The sequence below is a fragment of the Mauremys reevesii genome, linkage group 2 (assembly GCF_016161935.1).
Source record: "Mauremys reevesii isolate NIE-2019 linkage group 2, ASM1616193v1, whole genome shotgun sequence".
NCBI lineage: Eukaryota > Metazoa > Chordata > Testudines > Geoemydidae > Mauremys > Mauremys reevesii.
Genome location: NC_052624.1, coordinates 76051753 through 76067743, shown reverse-complemented (window position 1 = coordinate 76067743; position 15991 = coordinate 76051753). Strand labels below are relative to the sequence as shown.

Below are 15991 nucleotides of genomic sequence, written 5' to 3'. Positions count from 1 at the left end.
ATCAAAGCCAAATGCCCAAAGAACCTAAACCGAGTGCAACTCCTTGCACCTTCACACCAGAGAAACCCAGACCTAGATATCTCCCACCGCTGCCACCATGTCATAGGTCTCACCCCCACTTGGAGCTGTTGGGTTCCAATATGGGGACCAATAGATGTATGTATAGATAAATATGATTTTATTCAAGTCATTCTAAAATTTCATGTTTTCATGGTGAAAATATTTATAGTATCTCTGATCCGTTTTCCTGTTACAGTGCAGAAAGTAGGCCTGTCTTACATATGTAAGAATAACCTGAAATGTCATTAAAGGAAAATAGTAATGAGCTGTTATAAGGATTTGATAAATTTAAAAAAACCTAATATTCATGACTAGCATATGACCCATTTTATTACGCAGTCCGTTAAATATTCTTGTCCTGAATCTTAGATTTCAGATACTCAGGAAAAAGCTCTCTTTTGCCGTTGCCAAATTCTGACTGTTATGAACCATGGAAAATGAACAAAAATGTGGTGGTAAGTTGCTAAACACTTAACAAACTTGTAATATTGGGTTAATTTTGTTCATTATGAATATTTAGACAGTTCTTCATAAAAATACTTAGATATCAGCCAAAACTTCAACCACCTTAAAAATGGTATAATTTAGTGAATAAATAGTGAATAAATTTAGTGAATAAAGGGCATAATCAGTGATGAACAAACAGATGTTCAAAATGCAGCTGTGTTGGCTTCTGCTGCACTAGAAACACAATGTTTTTTGCCAATTGGGAGGGATAGTAGCTTATATTTTGTAAGGTTTAGCAGAAGCTGCAATGTCTGTTAGATTGGTCACTGGACTGAGAATAAGGGGACCTGGGATATCATCGCAGCTCAGTCACTAACCTGCTGTGTGACCTTGGACAAGTAATTTCAACTCTTTTGGCCCATAACTTCTCCCACTGGTAGTCCGTTTTACTTATTTAGATTATAAGCTTTTTGGGGTGGAGACTCTTACGGTGAGTGTGTGTACAGTGCCTAACATAGTGTTAGGGGTTTTTTTATGTTTTCATCAGTTTGTCTGTTACACTTTAAAATATAGTTAGTGTCTAACTTCTTCTAAAATGTAAATACACTTTTCTAATGAAAGATGGAAAGAAGAAATTACTATACTACTTTGAGTGATGGTCCCTATGTGTTTTACACATGTGGGTACGCATGTGTGCCATGCACCTGAGTCAGGAGATTTTTAGTAAGCAGGGTCCATTGGTTCACATATGCGCAGTTCTCCTTGTACTCTGAACTGAGAGTATAAGGGGCGGTGCGGACCAGCATCTCTCCATTTCCTTTGTACCACCATGTGGCCTGAGTCAGAATCTGCTTCTGTCCACAGCTTCCTTCGACTGCTTCAGTCTGTAAATGTACTGTAAATCGTTCCATTATTTTGTTCATTTACTGTTTGGTCTTAAGTACTAGTGTGTAGTTCTTTTTCCCCCATCCTGGGGAAATGCTTCCTGGGAGGCTATTATAACTAGGGTTCAAGAATTGTGTTTCCTTTTCGGTGAGTGATGAACGTTGCCGTTACCGCATAGCTGAAATGTGAGCCTCACATAAATGCAGCATTTGCCATTCCTTCCCTCCCAGAACTTGTGATGGTCAAGAGCTAAGACTTAAAAAAGCATTTGATGGAAACAACCCCTCTGTCCCCGTATAGCAACCTCAATCAACAGGCAGCGCCCCTTTGAGCACAAGCTCAGGACTTGAGGTTAAAACTTCCAAGCATAAGGAGAAGGCTTTTCATGAGATTAAGAAGAGACAATCTGCCTTCTTCCAAATCTGCCCCAGAGAAAAGAGATTCCTCCCTCATTCCTTCAAAGTTGGGAGAGTCCTCGTGCACGGGTCCTAAAGATTGAAGCCTGAGTAAACCTCTTCAGAGGGGAAAGTGATGCAAAGGAGCATAGATTCATTGGTTTCTATACCAGTTTCAACATGCAAATTGAAAGACAAACATCCACCACTACTCCCTTTGACATCCAGATCAGATTCTGTGCCAATATCATAACAGCCATGGGGGAATCTGACTTTTGCTGTGACTATGGAAGCACCAGATCTGATGGCTCCACTAACTGACTCATTCTGCACCCCAGAACACTCTGAGACCTTCATCTCCCCAGAGGACATTTTTGTTCTCCCCTGTTCTCACTCCTCCCCCCTCTCAGGTCTGTCTTTATTCAGAGAGAGTTATACTGGAGGAAGAAACTATCCTGGAGAGACAGAGCCACTGTCCTCTTCCACCCGTGAGCCTGAGTACTCAATCATTGGTACCGTTGGTTCCAGCAGAAGTTTGGGATCCAGCTTTTTCATCTGGTGAGTCGGAGATTTCAAAAGAGCCCCCATCCTATTATACAGAAAGAGGAGGTTACTCTCTAAATTAATCTCTAAAGTAATTTCAGAGTATCATGAGTCATACTTATTGATATTTTTTGTGAAACTGCATGCCTCTGATGAGGAAAGAATGATTCATTCTCTAGACATCCCAAGAGCACTGGTCTTTTATGTATAAACAACAAAAGCAATTAGACACCTAGACTTTTTGTTACCATAGCAGAGAGATCAAGAGGTCTAGCTATATCTGCGCAGAGATTTTCTAAATGGATCTCATTGCCCTGTGTTACCAAGTGGCTCACATCCCTCCCCTGGAGAGGATGAAGATCCATTCCACCAGAGCAAGCAATCTCATTGCCCTGTGTTACCAAGTGGCTCACATCCCTCCCCTGGAGAGGATGAAGATCCATTCCACCAGAGCCCAAGCAACCATTGCTGCATCTCTGCAAGACGTACCTCTACTAGAGATATGTAGGGCAGCTTCCTGGAGCTCCTTACCATCACAGAACATCACACTTTGTTCCAGTCTTCTGCTACAGACACAGCTATAGGGACAGCAATATTCGACAGCCATCACTTCTGCATTCTTGCACCTACCTCCTGTTTGACTACTGCTTGCTAATTTCCCACATGTGGAATACAGATTGGAACCAGCACTTGAAGAAGAAATGGAGGTTACTTATCTGTAACAGGTGGCTCTTTAAGATGTGTGGTTCTTATCTGTATTCTACTACCCGTCCTCTGTCCCTTCTGCTGCAGATCATAGTTAGATTTGTGGCAGGAGAAGGAACTGGAGCGGTGCTGGTCTGCACTGCCCTAGTACCTCAGGTCAGAGCATGAGGAGAACAGCTGAAAATGTGCTGACCAACAGACAGTGCTTACGAAAAATATCTGGACTCGGGTGCATGGTGCAGACAGGGACCCCATACATCTCGAAGAACCTCCAGTTATAGGCAAGTAACCCTCCATTTATCTGATGTTTAGGTTTCCCATCTGATCCAGCAGAACCTTGGAATGATTGAGTTGCCCCGTAAATATTGCAGATTTTATTTCAGTACATTGCGTGGCTGTGAAAGAGTGGAATGTTGGTTTTGGCACGTTCCTGAACAAGGAGATGAAAAGGTAAAGGAGTTTAATTGGGGGGAGGAAATCCACAATTTTAACACTTTCTATTTTGTATAAAATGTTTTGTATTCAATTGAGTTCAGTGTGAGTTACCTTTGAAGCTGAGAAATCCAAAGTGGGAACCCAAGAAAACACTTCCTTCCAGGTGCTTTTAACAGTTCTTTTAAAAGATGTTTTCCTATAGAGCATGTTGATTTCGGCAGATTTTCAAGAGAGTAGACAGCAGCAAAATCATAAAAAATTATATGTACTAACCCACTCTCTGTAGAATGTAATGATGTATTAATAGGAATGCCTCAGTAAACCCAAAAGACCAGATAAGCAGAAATTGTATATGCTCCTAAAGCACCAAAACCATCTACATTATGTCATCCTCCAAAAGGTAGGTAGCAATGGTATCTCTCTGTAAAGATGATATAGTCCTCCTTGAAGAACTGACAGACGGAGTAGAACTGGCCTTGTGTCCCAACTATGAAGCATCGTTGGCAGGTTCACAAGTATCAGTAGCTTCCACCTATTTTGCATGAAGCATCATGACTTCTAGTGATTCTGTATTTCAAGATGTCCTTAAAAAACCCCAAAATATTTAAAATCTATTCTCTATATGATCTCCTTAGCAGCAACATTGCATCAGCCCATCTGATCCAGCAGAACCTTGGAATGATTGAGTTGCCCGTAAATATTGCAGATTTTATTTCAGTACATTGCGTGGCTGTGAAAGAGTGGAATGTTGGTTTCACGTTCCCTGAACAAGGAGATGAAAAGGTAAAGGAGTTTAATTGGGGAGGAAATCCACAATTTTAACACTTTCTATTTTGTATAAAATGTTTTGTATTCAATTGAGTTCAGTGTGAGTTACCTTTGAAGCTGAGAAATCCAAAGTAACAGACACTTCCTTCCAGGTGCTTTTAACAGTTTTTAAAAGATGTTTTCCTATAGAGCATGTTGATTTCGCAGATTTTCAAGAGAGTAGACACAGCAAAATCATAAAAATTATATGTACTAACCTCCTCTCTGTTCGCAATGATTTTCAAATAGGATGCCTCAGTAAACAGATCAAAGCAGAAAGCACCAAAACCATCTACATTATGTCATCCTCCAAAAGGTAGGTAGCAATGGTATCTCTCTGTAAAGATGATATAGTCCTCCTTGAAGAACTGACAGACGGAGTAGAACTGGCCTTGTGTCCCAACTATGAAGCATCGTTGGCAGGTTCACAAGTATCAGTAGCTTCCACCTATTTTGCATGAAGCATCATGACTTCTAGTGATTCTGTATTTCAAGATGTCCTTAAAAAACCCCAAAATATTTAAAATCTATTCTCTATATGATCTCCTTAGCAGCAACATTGCATCAGACTTACAGTTTTACACACATCCCACATGGTAGCCAGGGAAGTATTTGTGGAGATATTTGTTGAAGGCTGATAACCAGGCCAAGCACTTCATGGTTGCATCAGAGTATACTGATGGGAAAACTGGTGAATCAGTGCAAAAGAAGTGATTGAGTCCAAAAACAAGGAAAATAAATCTTTTAGGAATTGTCATACAACTTTGATCACGGGTTCAATTACTCAGGTATTCTGTTCCTGACAGTGACCAGTATCAAAAGCTTCAAAGAGAAGTACGTTGGAGGGGGGAATTTATAAGGGAAGTTTCTTCCTAACTTCTATTAAATTAGTTAGTGGATGCTTTATTGCCTGAAACTCAGGGGGTTATATCCTTTATACATTTAGTGTGTTATGCTATTTAATAAAGCTGGATTATCTCATGGTCTACACAAAAGTGTAATCCTCTTTTGAATCCAGTATGCTCTTGGCCGTGATGAAGCAATGAGTTCCACAAGTGAATTAACCATTTTATTTTTTAAAAATTGAGTTTCATTGAATGACCCTTGTTTTTATATTATGAGTGAGTAAAGTGGCTCATTGTATGTTTACTGATGAGTTTACTGATGATCCTTAGAGATCTTCCATGCTAATCAGTTCCCATATGAATCACAATCATGTTGGCTGCTTTTTCATAAAGTTATGCCCTGCGTAAGGGAAACAATATGTGGAATCAACAGGAGCCTTGAATAAACAGCATGATTTCCAATCCCACTTCAAATTGGAACACTCTGATTTTTAAATGTTCTTCTTCGAGTGATTGCTCATATCCATTCCAGTTAGGTGTGCACGCGCCGCGTGCACGTTCGTCGGAAGACTTTTACCGTAGCAACCCCAGTGGGTCGGCTGAGCACCCCCTGGAGTGGCGCCATAACGGCACCACATATATACCTCAGCCGACCCACCCAACCCTCAGTTCCTTCTTACCGCCTGTGTCGGTCGTTGGAACAGTGGAGTGCAGCTTGCCTGACCTCCGCTTCCCTAGCTTCCTCATAGTTCTTCTCTGTAAAAATTTGTACATAGTTGATATCTTAGCTTAGGTTTTCTTGTTTTTGATAATTTATTCAGTTTAGTGTTAGATAGTTAGCGGGTTCGGGATTAGCCCCACCCGCACCCGGGACCGGAGCGTATGCCCGGCTCCCCGGGTTTCAAGCCGTGCTCGACCTGCCGCAGGCCTATGCCTACAGGAGATCTTCATAGCTCCTGTTTGAAGTGCTTAGGAGAGTCGCACTTATCTACTAAGTGCCCAATTTGCAAGGCTTTCAAGCCTCGCACAAAGAGGGAAAGAGACATTAGGCTTAAACAGCGCCTAATGGAGGCAGCCTTAACCCCTCTGGCCGCGGCACCGCCCGCTCTAGACTCTCGCAGCGCTGCCACGGGGCCGGGCCCCTCTGCTGTGCCACCGAAAGCGCCATCGGCACCAAAACCTGCCCAAAGACACTCGCTCTCGCCAAAGGCGAAGAAGGGGAAGGCCGCTGCCTCTTCGGCACCGCCTGCTCCGAAGCACCAGAGTGTGCCCCGTCCGGACCGCCCGGCACCGAAACCTGCCGCAGCACCGGTTCCTCTGCCACAGACGCTTCTGCTGGCACCGGCGACTCCGGCCCCTCAGAGGCCGTCGAACCCGGCACCTGTGACCTCCCTGGCTCCGGCCGCGGTAGAGATGCCACAGCCGTCGACTCCGGAAACCTTTGAGGTGGCGCGGGACCTCATTGCATTGACAGACCCGGCTGTGCCACCGCCCCCGGCGCCGCCGGTGTGGGCGCCCCGTTCCATGGGCAAGCCGTCAATGCTTAAGCCGCCTGCCGGCACTGACTCTGACCGGCACCGATCCCATTCCCGCTCTCGCCACCGATCGCTCGCGCCCGATCTCGATCGCTGGGCGCCGCAATGCCGCCGCAGTCCCGCACCGCTCAACTACGGCACCAGTCAGACTCGCGCGGCACCGGTCATTCTCCGCTCTCCGACTCGTCATTCCCGCACCGTTCAGGATCTCGGTACCGCTATGGCGCCGCCTCGCACCGCGAGTCGCCATGGAGATCCCGGTCGACCTCCCAGCATCGCGCCGGTCGGAGGTCCCATTCTCGCTCCTTCTCTCGCTATCGGGATGCCTCCCGGCACCGGTCACCGCAGAAGCGGGAAATGCGATCCGTGGGCACTTCGGCGCAAGGGTTATCTGCTCCACCCTGGCCCTCTCGACACGCCTCGGCCTCTTCGCACGCCGACAGCTACTACGTCGACGACCATGACCCTCAGGTTCCTTCGGGAGTTTTTCACCAGTCCCATTACGCGGACCAGGACCCTCATCAGTGGGGTTATTGGACCCCTTGGGCCTACCACCAAGCCCAAGGTGCTCCTCTGCCTACCACGCGTACCGTACCACACGAGTCACGCGTCCCGGAGGCTACGGTAAGCCGCCCCCCAGTTGACACTGAGGTACCGTCGAGCGCAGAGGAAGGGGTTCAGCCTACCCAGGAACCTCTGGGGCAGGAAACTTCACAGGTCCCAGACGCTGACCGGGACACCATCATGCCCGGAATTTCTTCTTCCTCCTCTTCCCCGGATGAGGCGGTGGCGGGGTCGTCATCGGCAGGTCCCCTGCCAATTGACTTACGGGCGCACCAAGAGCTCCTTCGCAGGGTGGCACTGCGAATGGACCTACAGGCTGAGGAGGTATCGGAGGTGGACGATCCGATAGTGACCATTTTGTCAGCGGACGCCCCAACCCGCATAGCCCTCCCCTTCATTAAGACTATGCAGGCGAATGCTGATACTTTATGGCAGACTCCGTCCTCTATTGCGCCCACAGCCCGAGGGGTGGAACGTAAGGCGGGACCCGCTCTTCCCCCCTCTGCCACGAGGTGATGCTACTGTGGGAATTCTGCATAGCCCACTCGATCCATCTAGTGGCGTCGTTCCTTCCCGGCGTCAAGAACACCATCGCGGATCACCTGAGCAGGTCCTTTCTCTGCCACTGGTCGCAGTGAGTGGTCGCTGAGAGCAGACATCGCTCATGCCATTTTCTAACAGTGGGGATTTCCCCATGTAGACCTGTTTGCATCCCGATCGAACCGCAAATGCCAGGAGTTTTGCTCCTTTCAAGGCCTGGCACCGGGCTCTCTGTCGGACGCGTTTCTCCTTCCATGGACTCGTCATCTGTTCTACGCCTTTCCTCCGTTTCCCCTCATACACAAGGTCCTGCTGAAGCTCCGACGGGACAAGGCACATCTCATCTTAATTGCGCCAGCGTGGCCCAGGCAGCACTGGTTCACCACGCTGCTCCGTCTGTCGGTAGCCAGCCCAATTCCTCTACCGCTTCACCCAGATCTTATAACACAAGATCACGGCACTCTCCGTCACCCAGACCTGCCGGCCCTCCACCTCACGGCGTGGCTCCTGAGTGGCTAGACCAGTCGGAATTGCGCTGCTCTGCTCCCGTGCAACACGTTTTATTGAGCAGCAGAAAGCCTTCCACTCGCTCTACCTACGTGGCCAAGTGGAAACGCTTCGCTTGCTGGGCTCAAGCGTGCGACGCTATTCCTTCAGAGCTTCCGCTTCCAATGATCCTTGACTATCTCTGGTCGCTAAAACAGCAAGGGCTTGCACTGTCCTCCATCAAGGTGCACTTAGCGGCTATCTCCGCTTTCCATCCCGGTGAGGGAGGGTATACGCTGTTCTCTCACTCGCTGACTACTCATTTCAGAAAGGGCCTTGATCGTCTCTACCCCCAGGTGCGCCACCCGATTCCCACCTGGGACCTCAATCTCGTCCTCAGCAGGCTCATGTCCCCACCATTTGAGCCACTAGCCACCTGTTCCTTACTGTACCTGTCATGGAAAACGGTTTTTCTAGTGGCTATCACATCAGCCAGACGGGTCTCTGAGCTCAAAGCGCTCGTGGTGGACCCACCGTACGCCGTTTTTCATAAGGACAAGGAACAGCTACGTCCACATCCGGCATTTCTCCCGAAGGTAGTGTCCGCGTTCCACAATAACCAGGACATCTTCCTTCCAGTTTTCTTTCCGAAACCTCACGCTTCCTCGAGAGAGCAACGACTTCATTCCCTTGACGTCCGCAGAGCGTTGGCTTTCTATGTTGATCGGACAAGGCCGTTCCGCAAATCCCCACAACTGTTTGTGGCAATTGCTGACCGGATGCGAGGTCTTCCTGTCTCATCGCAGCGAATCTCCTCGTGGCTCACAGAGTGCATACGCACCTGTTATAACTTGGCTAATGTCCCTTTGGGCCATCTCACCGCCCATTCTACCAGAGCCCAGGCGTCCTCCGCTGCCTTTCTGGCACAAGTACCAATCCAAGAAATATGCCGAGCGGCGACCTGGTCGTCGATTCATACTTTCGCCTCTCACTATGCTCTGGTCCAACAGTCGAAAGATGACGCAGCCTTTGGCTCGGCGGTCCTGCATTCCGCCACGTCTCATTCCGACCCCCCGCCTAGGTAAGGGTTGGGATTCACCTAACTGGAATGGATATGAGCAATCACTCGAAGAAGAAAAAACGGTTACTTACCTTTGTAACTGTTCTTCGAGATGTGTTGCTCATATCCATTCCACACCCACCCTCCTTCCCCACTGTCGGAGTAGCCGGCAAGAAGGAACTGAGGGTCGGGTGGGTCGGCTGAGGTATATATGCGGTGCCGTTATGGCGCCACTCCAGGGGGCGCTCAGCCGACCCACTGGGGTTGCTAGGGTAAAAGTCTTCCGACGAACGTGCACACGGCGCGCACACACCTAACTGGAATGGATATGAGCAACACATCTCGAAGAACAACAGTTACAAAGGTAAGTAACCGTTTTTTACTAATTTCTAGGCTTCAATTGACTTATTTTGCGGATGGATACATCAACTCCTAGTCTAGAATCTAGTGTTGTTATTAAAATTCTTCTGGACTCCTGCATATTGATCTCCTCAAAATTACTCATGCATGGAAAAGTATATGTTGTCAGCTTTTTAAAATTAAAGTCAATGTGGCTTTTTCTGAAACTGTCTGTTTTCTACAAAGTAATGACTCAGTTGAAACAGGGTGACAAGTTTCAGAGTGGTAGCTGTGTTAATTTGTATCCGCAAAAACAATGAGGAGTCCTTGTGTCACCTTAGAGACTAACAAATTTATTTGGGCATAAGCTTTTGTGGGCTAGAACCCACTTCATCAGATGCGTGAAGTGAAAAGTACATTTCCCCAATACTAATTTCTCCCTACTGTTACTCACACCTTCTTGTCAACTGTCTGTAATGGGCCACTCTCTTACCGCTTCAAAAGTTATTTTTCCTCCGTTGGTGTCCTGCTGTTAATTGATTTATCTTGTTAGACTGACCACACACTTGGTAAAGCAACCCCCATCCTTTCGTGTATTTATACCTGCTCCTGTATTTTTCACTTCTTGCATCCAAAGAAGTGGGTTCTAGCCCACGAAAGCTTATGCTAAAATAAATTTGTTAGTCTCTAAGGTGCCACAAGGACTCCTCATTGTTTTTTCAATTGAAACACTTTCTTACAGGAATCAAGGACTTTAAAATCCATTGCATTTTCAGATGCCAAAAGCTACTGTCCCTGTCCATCATTCAATAAGACTATATCATAGAGGCAGGCTTGGACCAAATTCTCCATAGAATTTAAGTGTATATATCCTCTCCCATCTAAATTTATTACAATTAACTCTAAATGTAGACTTTCCCATTTTTGCTTGGTCCGTAGATTCAATTATACCCCTTGTAAATTGAGACAATTAAATCAAGGAAAGTCTCATACAAGCTGGAAATGAGGCTCACAATTAGGCTCTTTTATGCATGTAATGTGGACTTGTCCCATGATTAAACCTTTCTGCAACTGGATTTTCCAAGCAATTTCACTAATATTTGGAACAATGATTGCTCCAGATGCAGTCTTGGTATTTTTGGGCATCAGTCCAAAATAGGAGGAAAATAGATTCCAAAAGAAAGCAAATTAATTTACATACTTTTGGCCTGTGCTAAAATTTGTTTTAAATGCCCTCAGCCACCTGGGGTTTTAGATGGGGTTAAATTAGCTCATCCACTACCAAGTGACATTGCATTTTTTTTAACAGTAAAAGATCCCATGTGATTTTTTTCCAAAAGGGACCTTTTTACGCCTTAACAAAAAGCGGTACTGATAGCTACTAAAAAAATTTAATACAAACTCTTATTTTTGATGATCTGCATGTGTTTTATTTATAATAAATTGAAGTACTGAGATTCTAAAGTGTTAAGATAGTCAAAGAACTAGACAATCAGCCTTGCTGATCTGCAGATGTTAATTTTTTTTAGGGAAGAAAGATTGACTTATGGTTAAGTCATAGCTCTGGTTCTGACATTAACTCACTGTGTCACCTTAGACAAGCTACTGGAAGGGACATGTCCACTTCAAAATTAAACTATTTTTTATTACTTATAGTTGCTACAAGTGACACACAGGACTATAAATGAAGGATGCAGCAAAAAAAATTCACTTTGTATATTTGATAGCATACTTATGTATTTTCAGTCTCACTATTTACTAGAATAGTCAATCAGTTCCCTTTTTTGGGTCTTTCACAGAACAATAGTGGAACAAAAGACATTTAAATATAGGGGAATATGTTGTAATATCCACAAAAATTGGAAAGGCAATTGTACCTGAAACTTTTTTTTTTAACTGACAAGATTTCAAGTTAGAGAGAGAGGAGGTGGGTGAGGTAATAGCTCTTACTGGACCAACTTCTGTTGGTGAAAGAGACAAGCTTTCAAGTTTACACAGAGCTTGAAAGCTTGTCTCCCTCACCAATGGAAGATTCTGATACAAGATATTACCTCACCCCCCTTCTTGTCTCACGGCTACAACAACACTGCATACAAGATTTCAAGTTGACAGTGTCCTTTTAATCTGACTGTGCCTTGGTTTCTTCATCTGTAAAATTACAGGAGAATACTTTTATATTGCAAAGCTAAATTCATTAATTTTTTTAAGCATTTTAAGATCCTTCAAATGAAATTCTTGACAAAATATTTCAATACCTCATTTTAATCTTGCGAAATAATTTATTTTAAAAGGCTCTTTATCACTGGCATTGGTCTGTAGTGAAATAACTTCAAGTCAATTTTCTGAGCTCCCTTACGTGCCTTGCTTTATATTGCTTTATGGGAAAACAAAGTAATATATGCTTTCCTCTCAATTTTATTTCTGGACATCCTTTTGACTTGGGGTCTCTGTACATTTTTTCTTCCACACTTGTGTTTTCTACCCTTATCTGTTCCCTTTCCTGAATGTCTATTTTCACCTTTTAGTGAACTCTGGTAATACTATGGTAGCCTTTTTTATTTCCAATCTTTTCTCCTGCTTGATGCAAATATCTGTGTGGGGCCTGGTCTACACTAGGGTGGGGGATTGAACTAAGGTACGCGACTTCAGCTACGCGAATAGCGTAGCTGAAGTCGAACTACCTTAGTTCGAAGTACTCACCCGTCCAGACGCCGCGGGATCGAAGTCCGCGGCTCCCCCGTCAACTCCGCCACCGCCGTTCACGGTGGTGGAGTTCTGGAGTCGACAGGAGTGCATTCAGAGTTCAAACTATCGCGTCTAGATTAGACGCGATAGTTTGAACTCCGAGAAGTCGAACTCTATGCGTCGACCCGGCAGGTAAGTATAGACCTACCCTGAGAAATTCTGATATAGGTCTGTTTATACACACATGCAATTATTCTCAACAATTCCTTCAGAAAGGTCCCAAGCAGCCATCCAAATCTTTTTAAGTTGACAGTATCTGTCCTGCTTCAGCACTGCTTTGACTATAGGCCAACTAGTTTATCATGCATTCACTGTCATCAGATGTAATTTAATCAACCAGAAGCAACCTAATGCTTACTTGCAATATAAAATTGACATTCAGTCTACTCATATGTTGGAATACAGCTTACACTGTTGTAATGGATTCTGCTTTTATTTTTCTAGATTTGCATGGCAATACTTAAGACGTATATAAATATCAATGAATCAAGTTTGCTACAACGTTCAGGTATGATATAACAGAAAATGAATGTGTAATATAGTGATTTCTAAAGGAAGTCCAGGACAGGAGCCATGAGCAGAGAGACAGACTAGTTGTGTAAAATCACAATGAGTAATGATAACTACAAGTTATTTAATGCAAGAATCATGATTGGTCCTTTTTTTGTGCAAACCTCCCATTGACATTGAGTGTTTTGCTGTAGATTGATGGCAATACGTGGTCCTATTCCTAGACAAACTATGATAAGATAAAGTTAGGTTGAGAGTGCATATCAACACTTAAAGACAAAAAATATTACCGGGAGTAATTATTCCAAAACCAAGCATTACAGACTTAGGAAATTCAGAGTTAAGGTTACATTTAAAAGAAATTCAAACATGTTAAGGTTAAAAAAAAATGCAGTTAAGGCACCCAAACAACTTTAACTCTGCCCTCTAGTGAAACCAAGCAATAACCATACAATTATGATTACGGCATTTTAGTATTTAATTACAGATACATTCAGGTTTTTTTTAATATATATATATTTCCATCTCATGACATCACTACAGGGAGTTTAAAGAATAGGGATAAGAATGGTTAGAGGAATGGATTTCTGATGAAAACTAAAAAAGCTAAATGTGCATAGTGTGGCTTCTGAGATAGTGTGAAGAATATAACACCGTAAAGGTATTTGAAGGGTGCAAATGCCAACGACGGACAGCAATTTTAGGTCCTGATCCTGGAATCAGATCCATATAGACATACCTATGTACACATATAGAGCTCCGTGGAAGTGGAATTCTCTGCTCACATTATTCAGTTGCAGGCTTACGGCCATAGATTGGTACCCAAGGAACAGGAGAATTATAACTGGGAGTAATGGGATCAAATTGAACTTGAAATCTAGTTAATTAAAAAAAAAAATAGCAGATTCAGGGAATATAATGCTTCTAAGTCTCTTGCAATTTGGGTCAAATAAATCATTGTCTTATGCATTAAAATGTTTTTCTCTTTCCTATTTCTGTTTGGAAGGCTCACACAAATGAGGAGATTGACTATGCTGGGAAACAGCAAAACTAACTATATGCCAAATGTCTGAGGCACAAAGTGCATAGAGAAAAATTGCTAAAAATGAAACTGACAATCTTAGTTACAATAGTAGATGAAAAGTATTCAGATGGAAGTCTGACTTTAAGTTGACAGTGTTTCTTTGAGAGGAAACATAAACTTAATGTCAGGTGGAATGCTTGCTGACAGTGGAAGGTGTTGCTAAATTGTCTTCCCAAAGTGGTGAAAGCCATATTGTTTGGGGCATTTTAAATCAGATTGGAACAAGTGCTCTAGTCAGATTCCCTGTATTTCCAGTGAGACTGGACTAAATTTACTGTAGAATAGTAATAGATCTTCTAGTAATATCTTTTTAATTGCTAGTTTCTGTGATTCAATGAAAATATGATGAGCAAAGCTGAGTAGCTCTGACGACTGATAATAGAATATGGATCTTTTAATCTCTAGTATTCTCTCTGATTAATACCTGATCTTGGGAGTGACAAAAAGTGATTGCTGTCTGACACTTGTGTGGCCTGTGTGAAATAGGTCCAGTTAGTGGACAAGTGTTGACATAACAAACACCATCTCAGTTTGCATTGTATCTTTCTCGTCCATCTCAGCAGAGTTGCCAGTTGCTAAATGGATATGGAGGTTGAACTCTACCTTCTCTTAAGTGTTCTCTAGTGCATGGTGGAGGCTCATTTGTGTGGCAATATAGTATGACACTGCTGATCCTTTTACAGTATCCGTTTTATGGATAATTCAGGAATCTGAGTCAGTCTGGCTCCCATTATCGCAACTAAACTCACAGAATTTATCGCAAAATATTTTGTTTTCACATTTGTATTTTAATATAGTGCCTTTATTAAGAAATAACTTCTGTTTCAGGAAATAAGTTGTTTAAATACTTAAGAATGTCAGATACCTGCAAATAGGATTGACTGTTTCATTTGTTGGTTGTTTTTTTTCAGTCCAGATATTTATGAATTACTACAGAGAAGTTACTCCTGGTGTGCATTTTGATTCACAAGTGCTGAATGATCTTCTCATTTCTTTGATCAAGTGTTGTTTGTTGAAAGAAGTATTTCAGTTGTTAAATGTTGCTGTAATGATTAAAATGCTGGTAAGTGACCAGGAAATATTTTGAAAGTCTATTGGATTTATGGGATCATAATTCTCCTAAAACTCATAAAGTTAACTGTAATAAGTTTTCTGTTTTGTTTACGTGGACTCAGTTCTGAAAGACAAAACTCTGCATAAGGCAACTCATAAACTACTATTATGAGAACTCTAAAATCTTTACAGGAGACAAATGATTAAACGATTAGGATTTTTTTTAAATACTTTTTTTTTTATTTAGCCAGCTGTTGATGTATTCCTGAAGGTGTTTGAGTATGTGGCTTCCATGAATATAAAAGATGCTGTACCTTCATTAATAGATATCTTTTGTAAGGTATGACTTTTTTCCATTATCTCCTCCTGTGTAGCAGTGTCACAAAAACGTCTTGCCTACTTTTAAAACCTGGACAATGAAATTTTAAAGATTGAATTTAAAACAAGCATCTTTGTTCTAATGTAGTTAGGCTCTTTGCACAGGTTCTTCTTTATCCCTTACTTTTTAAAAATCTTCTCTCCCACCTTTATTTCTTACACTATTATGTTATAGCCTCCATTGTGCTTGCTACTTGGTTCTGGAAATATTTCAGAGATGCTAATTTGTATGTACATCTGCATTTTTTCTTTTGATGCTACAGCTTTTTGATGCTGGAATGGTTTTTGAGCTTGAACATTTTAACTGTATTATTAAGTTCCTTCACCAACTGCAAGTTTCCAGTCAAGAAATTAATGTTATTTTGAACATGAAATCAAGGTGCGTATTTAGTTTAGGGAGTTATTTTACAGTTAATGTGTAAAATATATTTAATGGTTTCTTCTGGTTTTCATTTAATACAAAATTATGTAAAGAACAGACTTAAAGTATATTCCAGTTTTTGGATTGTTACTAATTAGAAAGCATGGTAAAAAGGTGCAAATTTATACACTTTGTACAAAAATGAGAAGTTCAG

The 15991-nt window shown here is 42.9% G+C and overlaps 1 protein-coding gene across 5 annotated transcripts in view; it reads left to right on the top strand.

The window, feature by feature from the left end:
• Positions 1-15991, top strand: part of TOPAZ1 (testis and ovary specific PAZ domain containing 1) — a 106521-nt gene that overhangs the window by 35890 nt on the left and 54640 nt on the right. For all 5 annotated transcript variants that reach the window (XM_039527231.1, XM_039527234.1, XM_039527233.1 and 2 more), the window contains 6 exons: positions 430-515; positions 3348-3485; positions 12836-12899; positions 14897-15048; positions 15286-15378; positions 15680-15795. In XM_039527231.1, coding sequence (XP_039383165.1) covers positions 430-515; positions 3348-3485; positions 12836-12899; positions 14897-15048; positions 15286-15378; positions 15680-15795 — 649 coding nt within the window. The remainder of the gene's footprint in view (positions 1-429; positions 516-3347; positions 3486-12835; positions 12900-14896; positions 15049-15285; positions 15379-15679; positions 15796-15991) is intronic.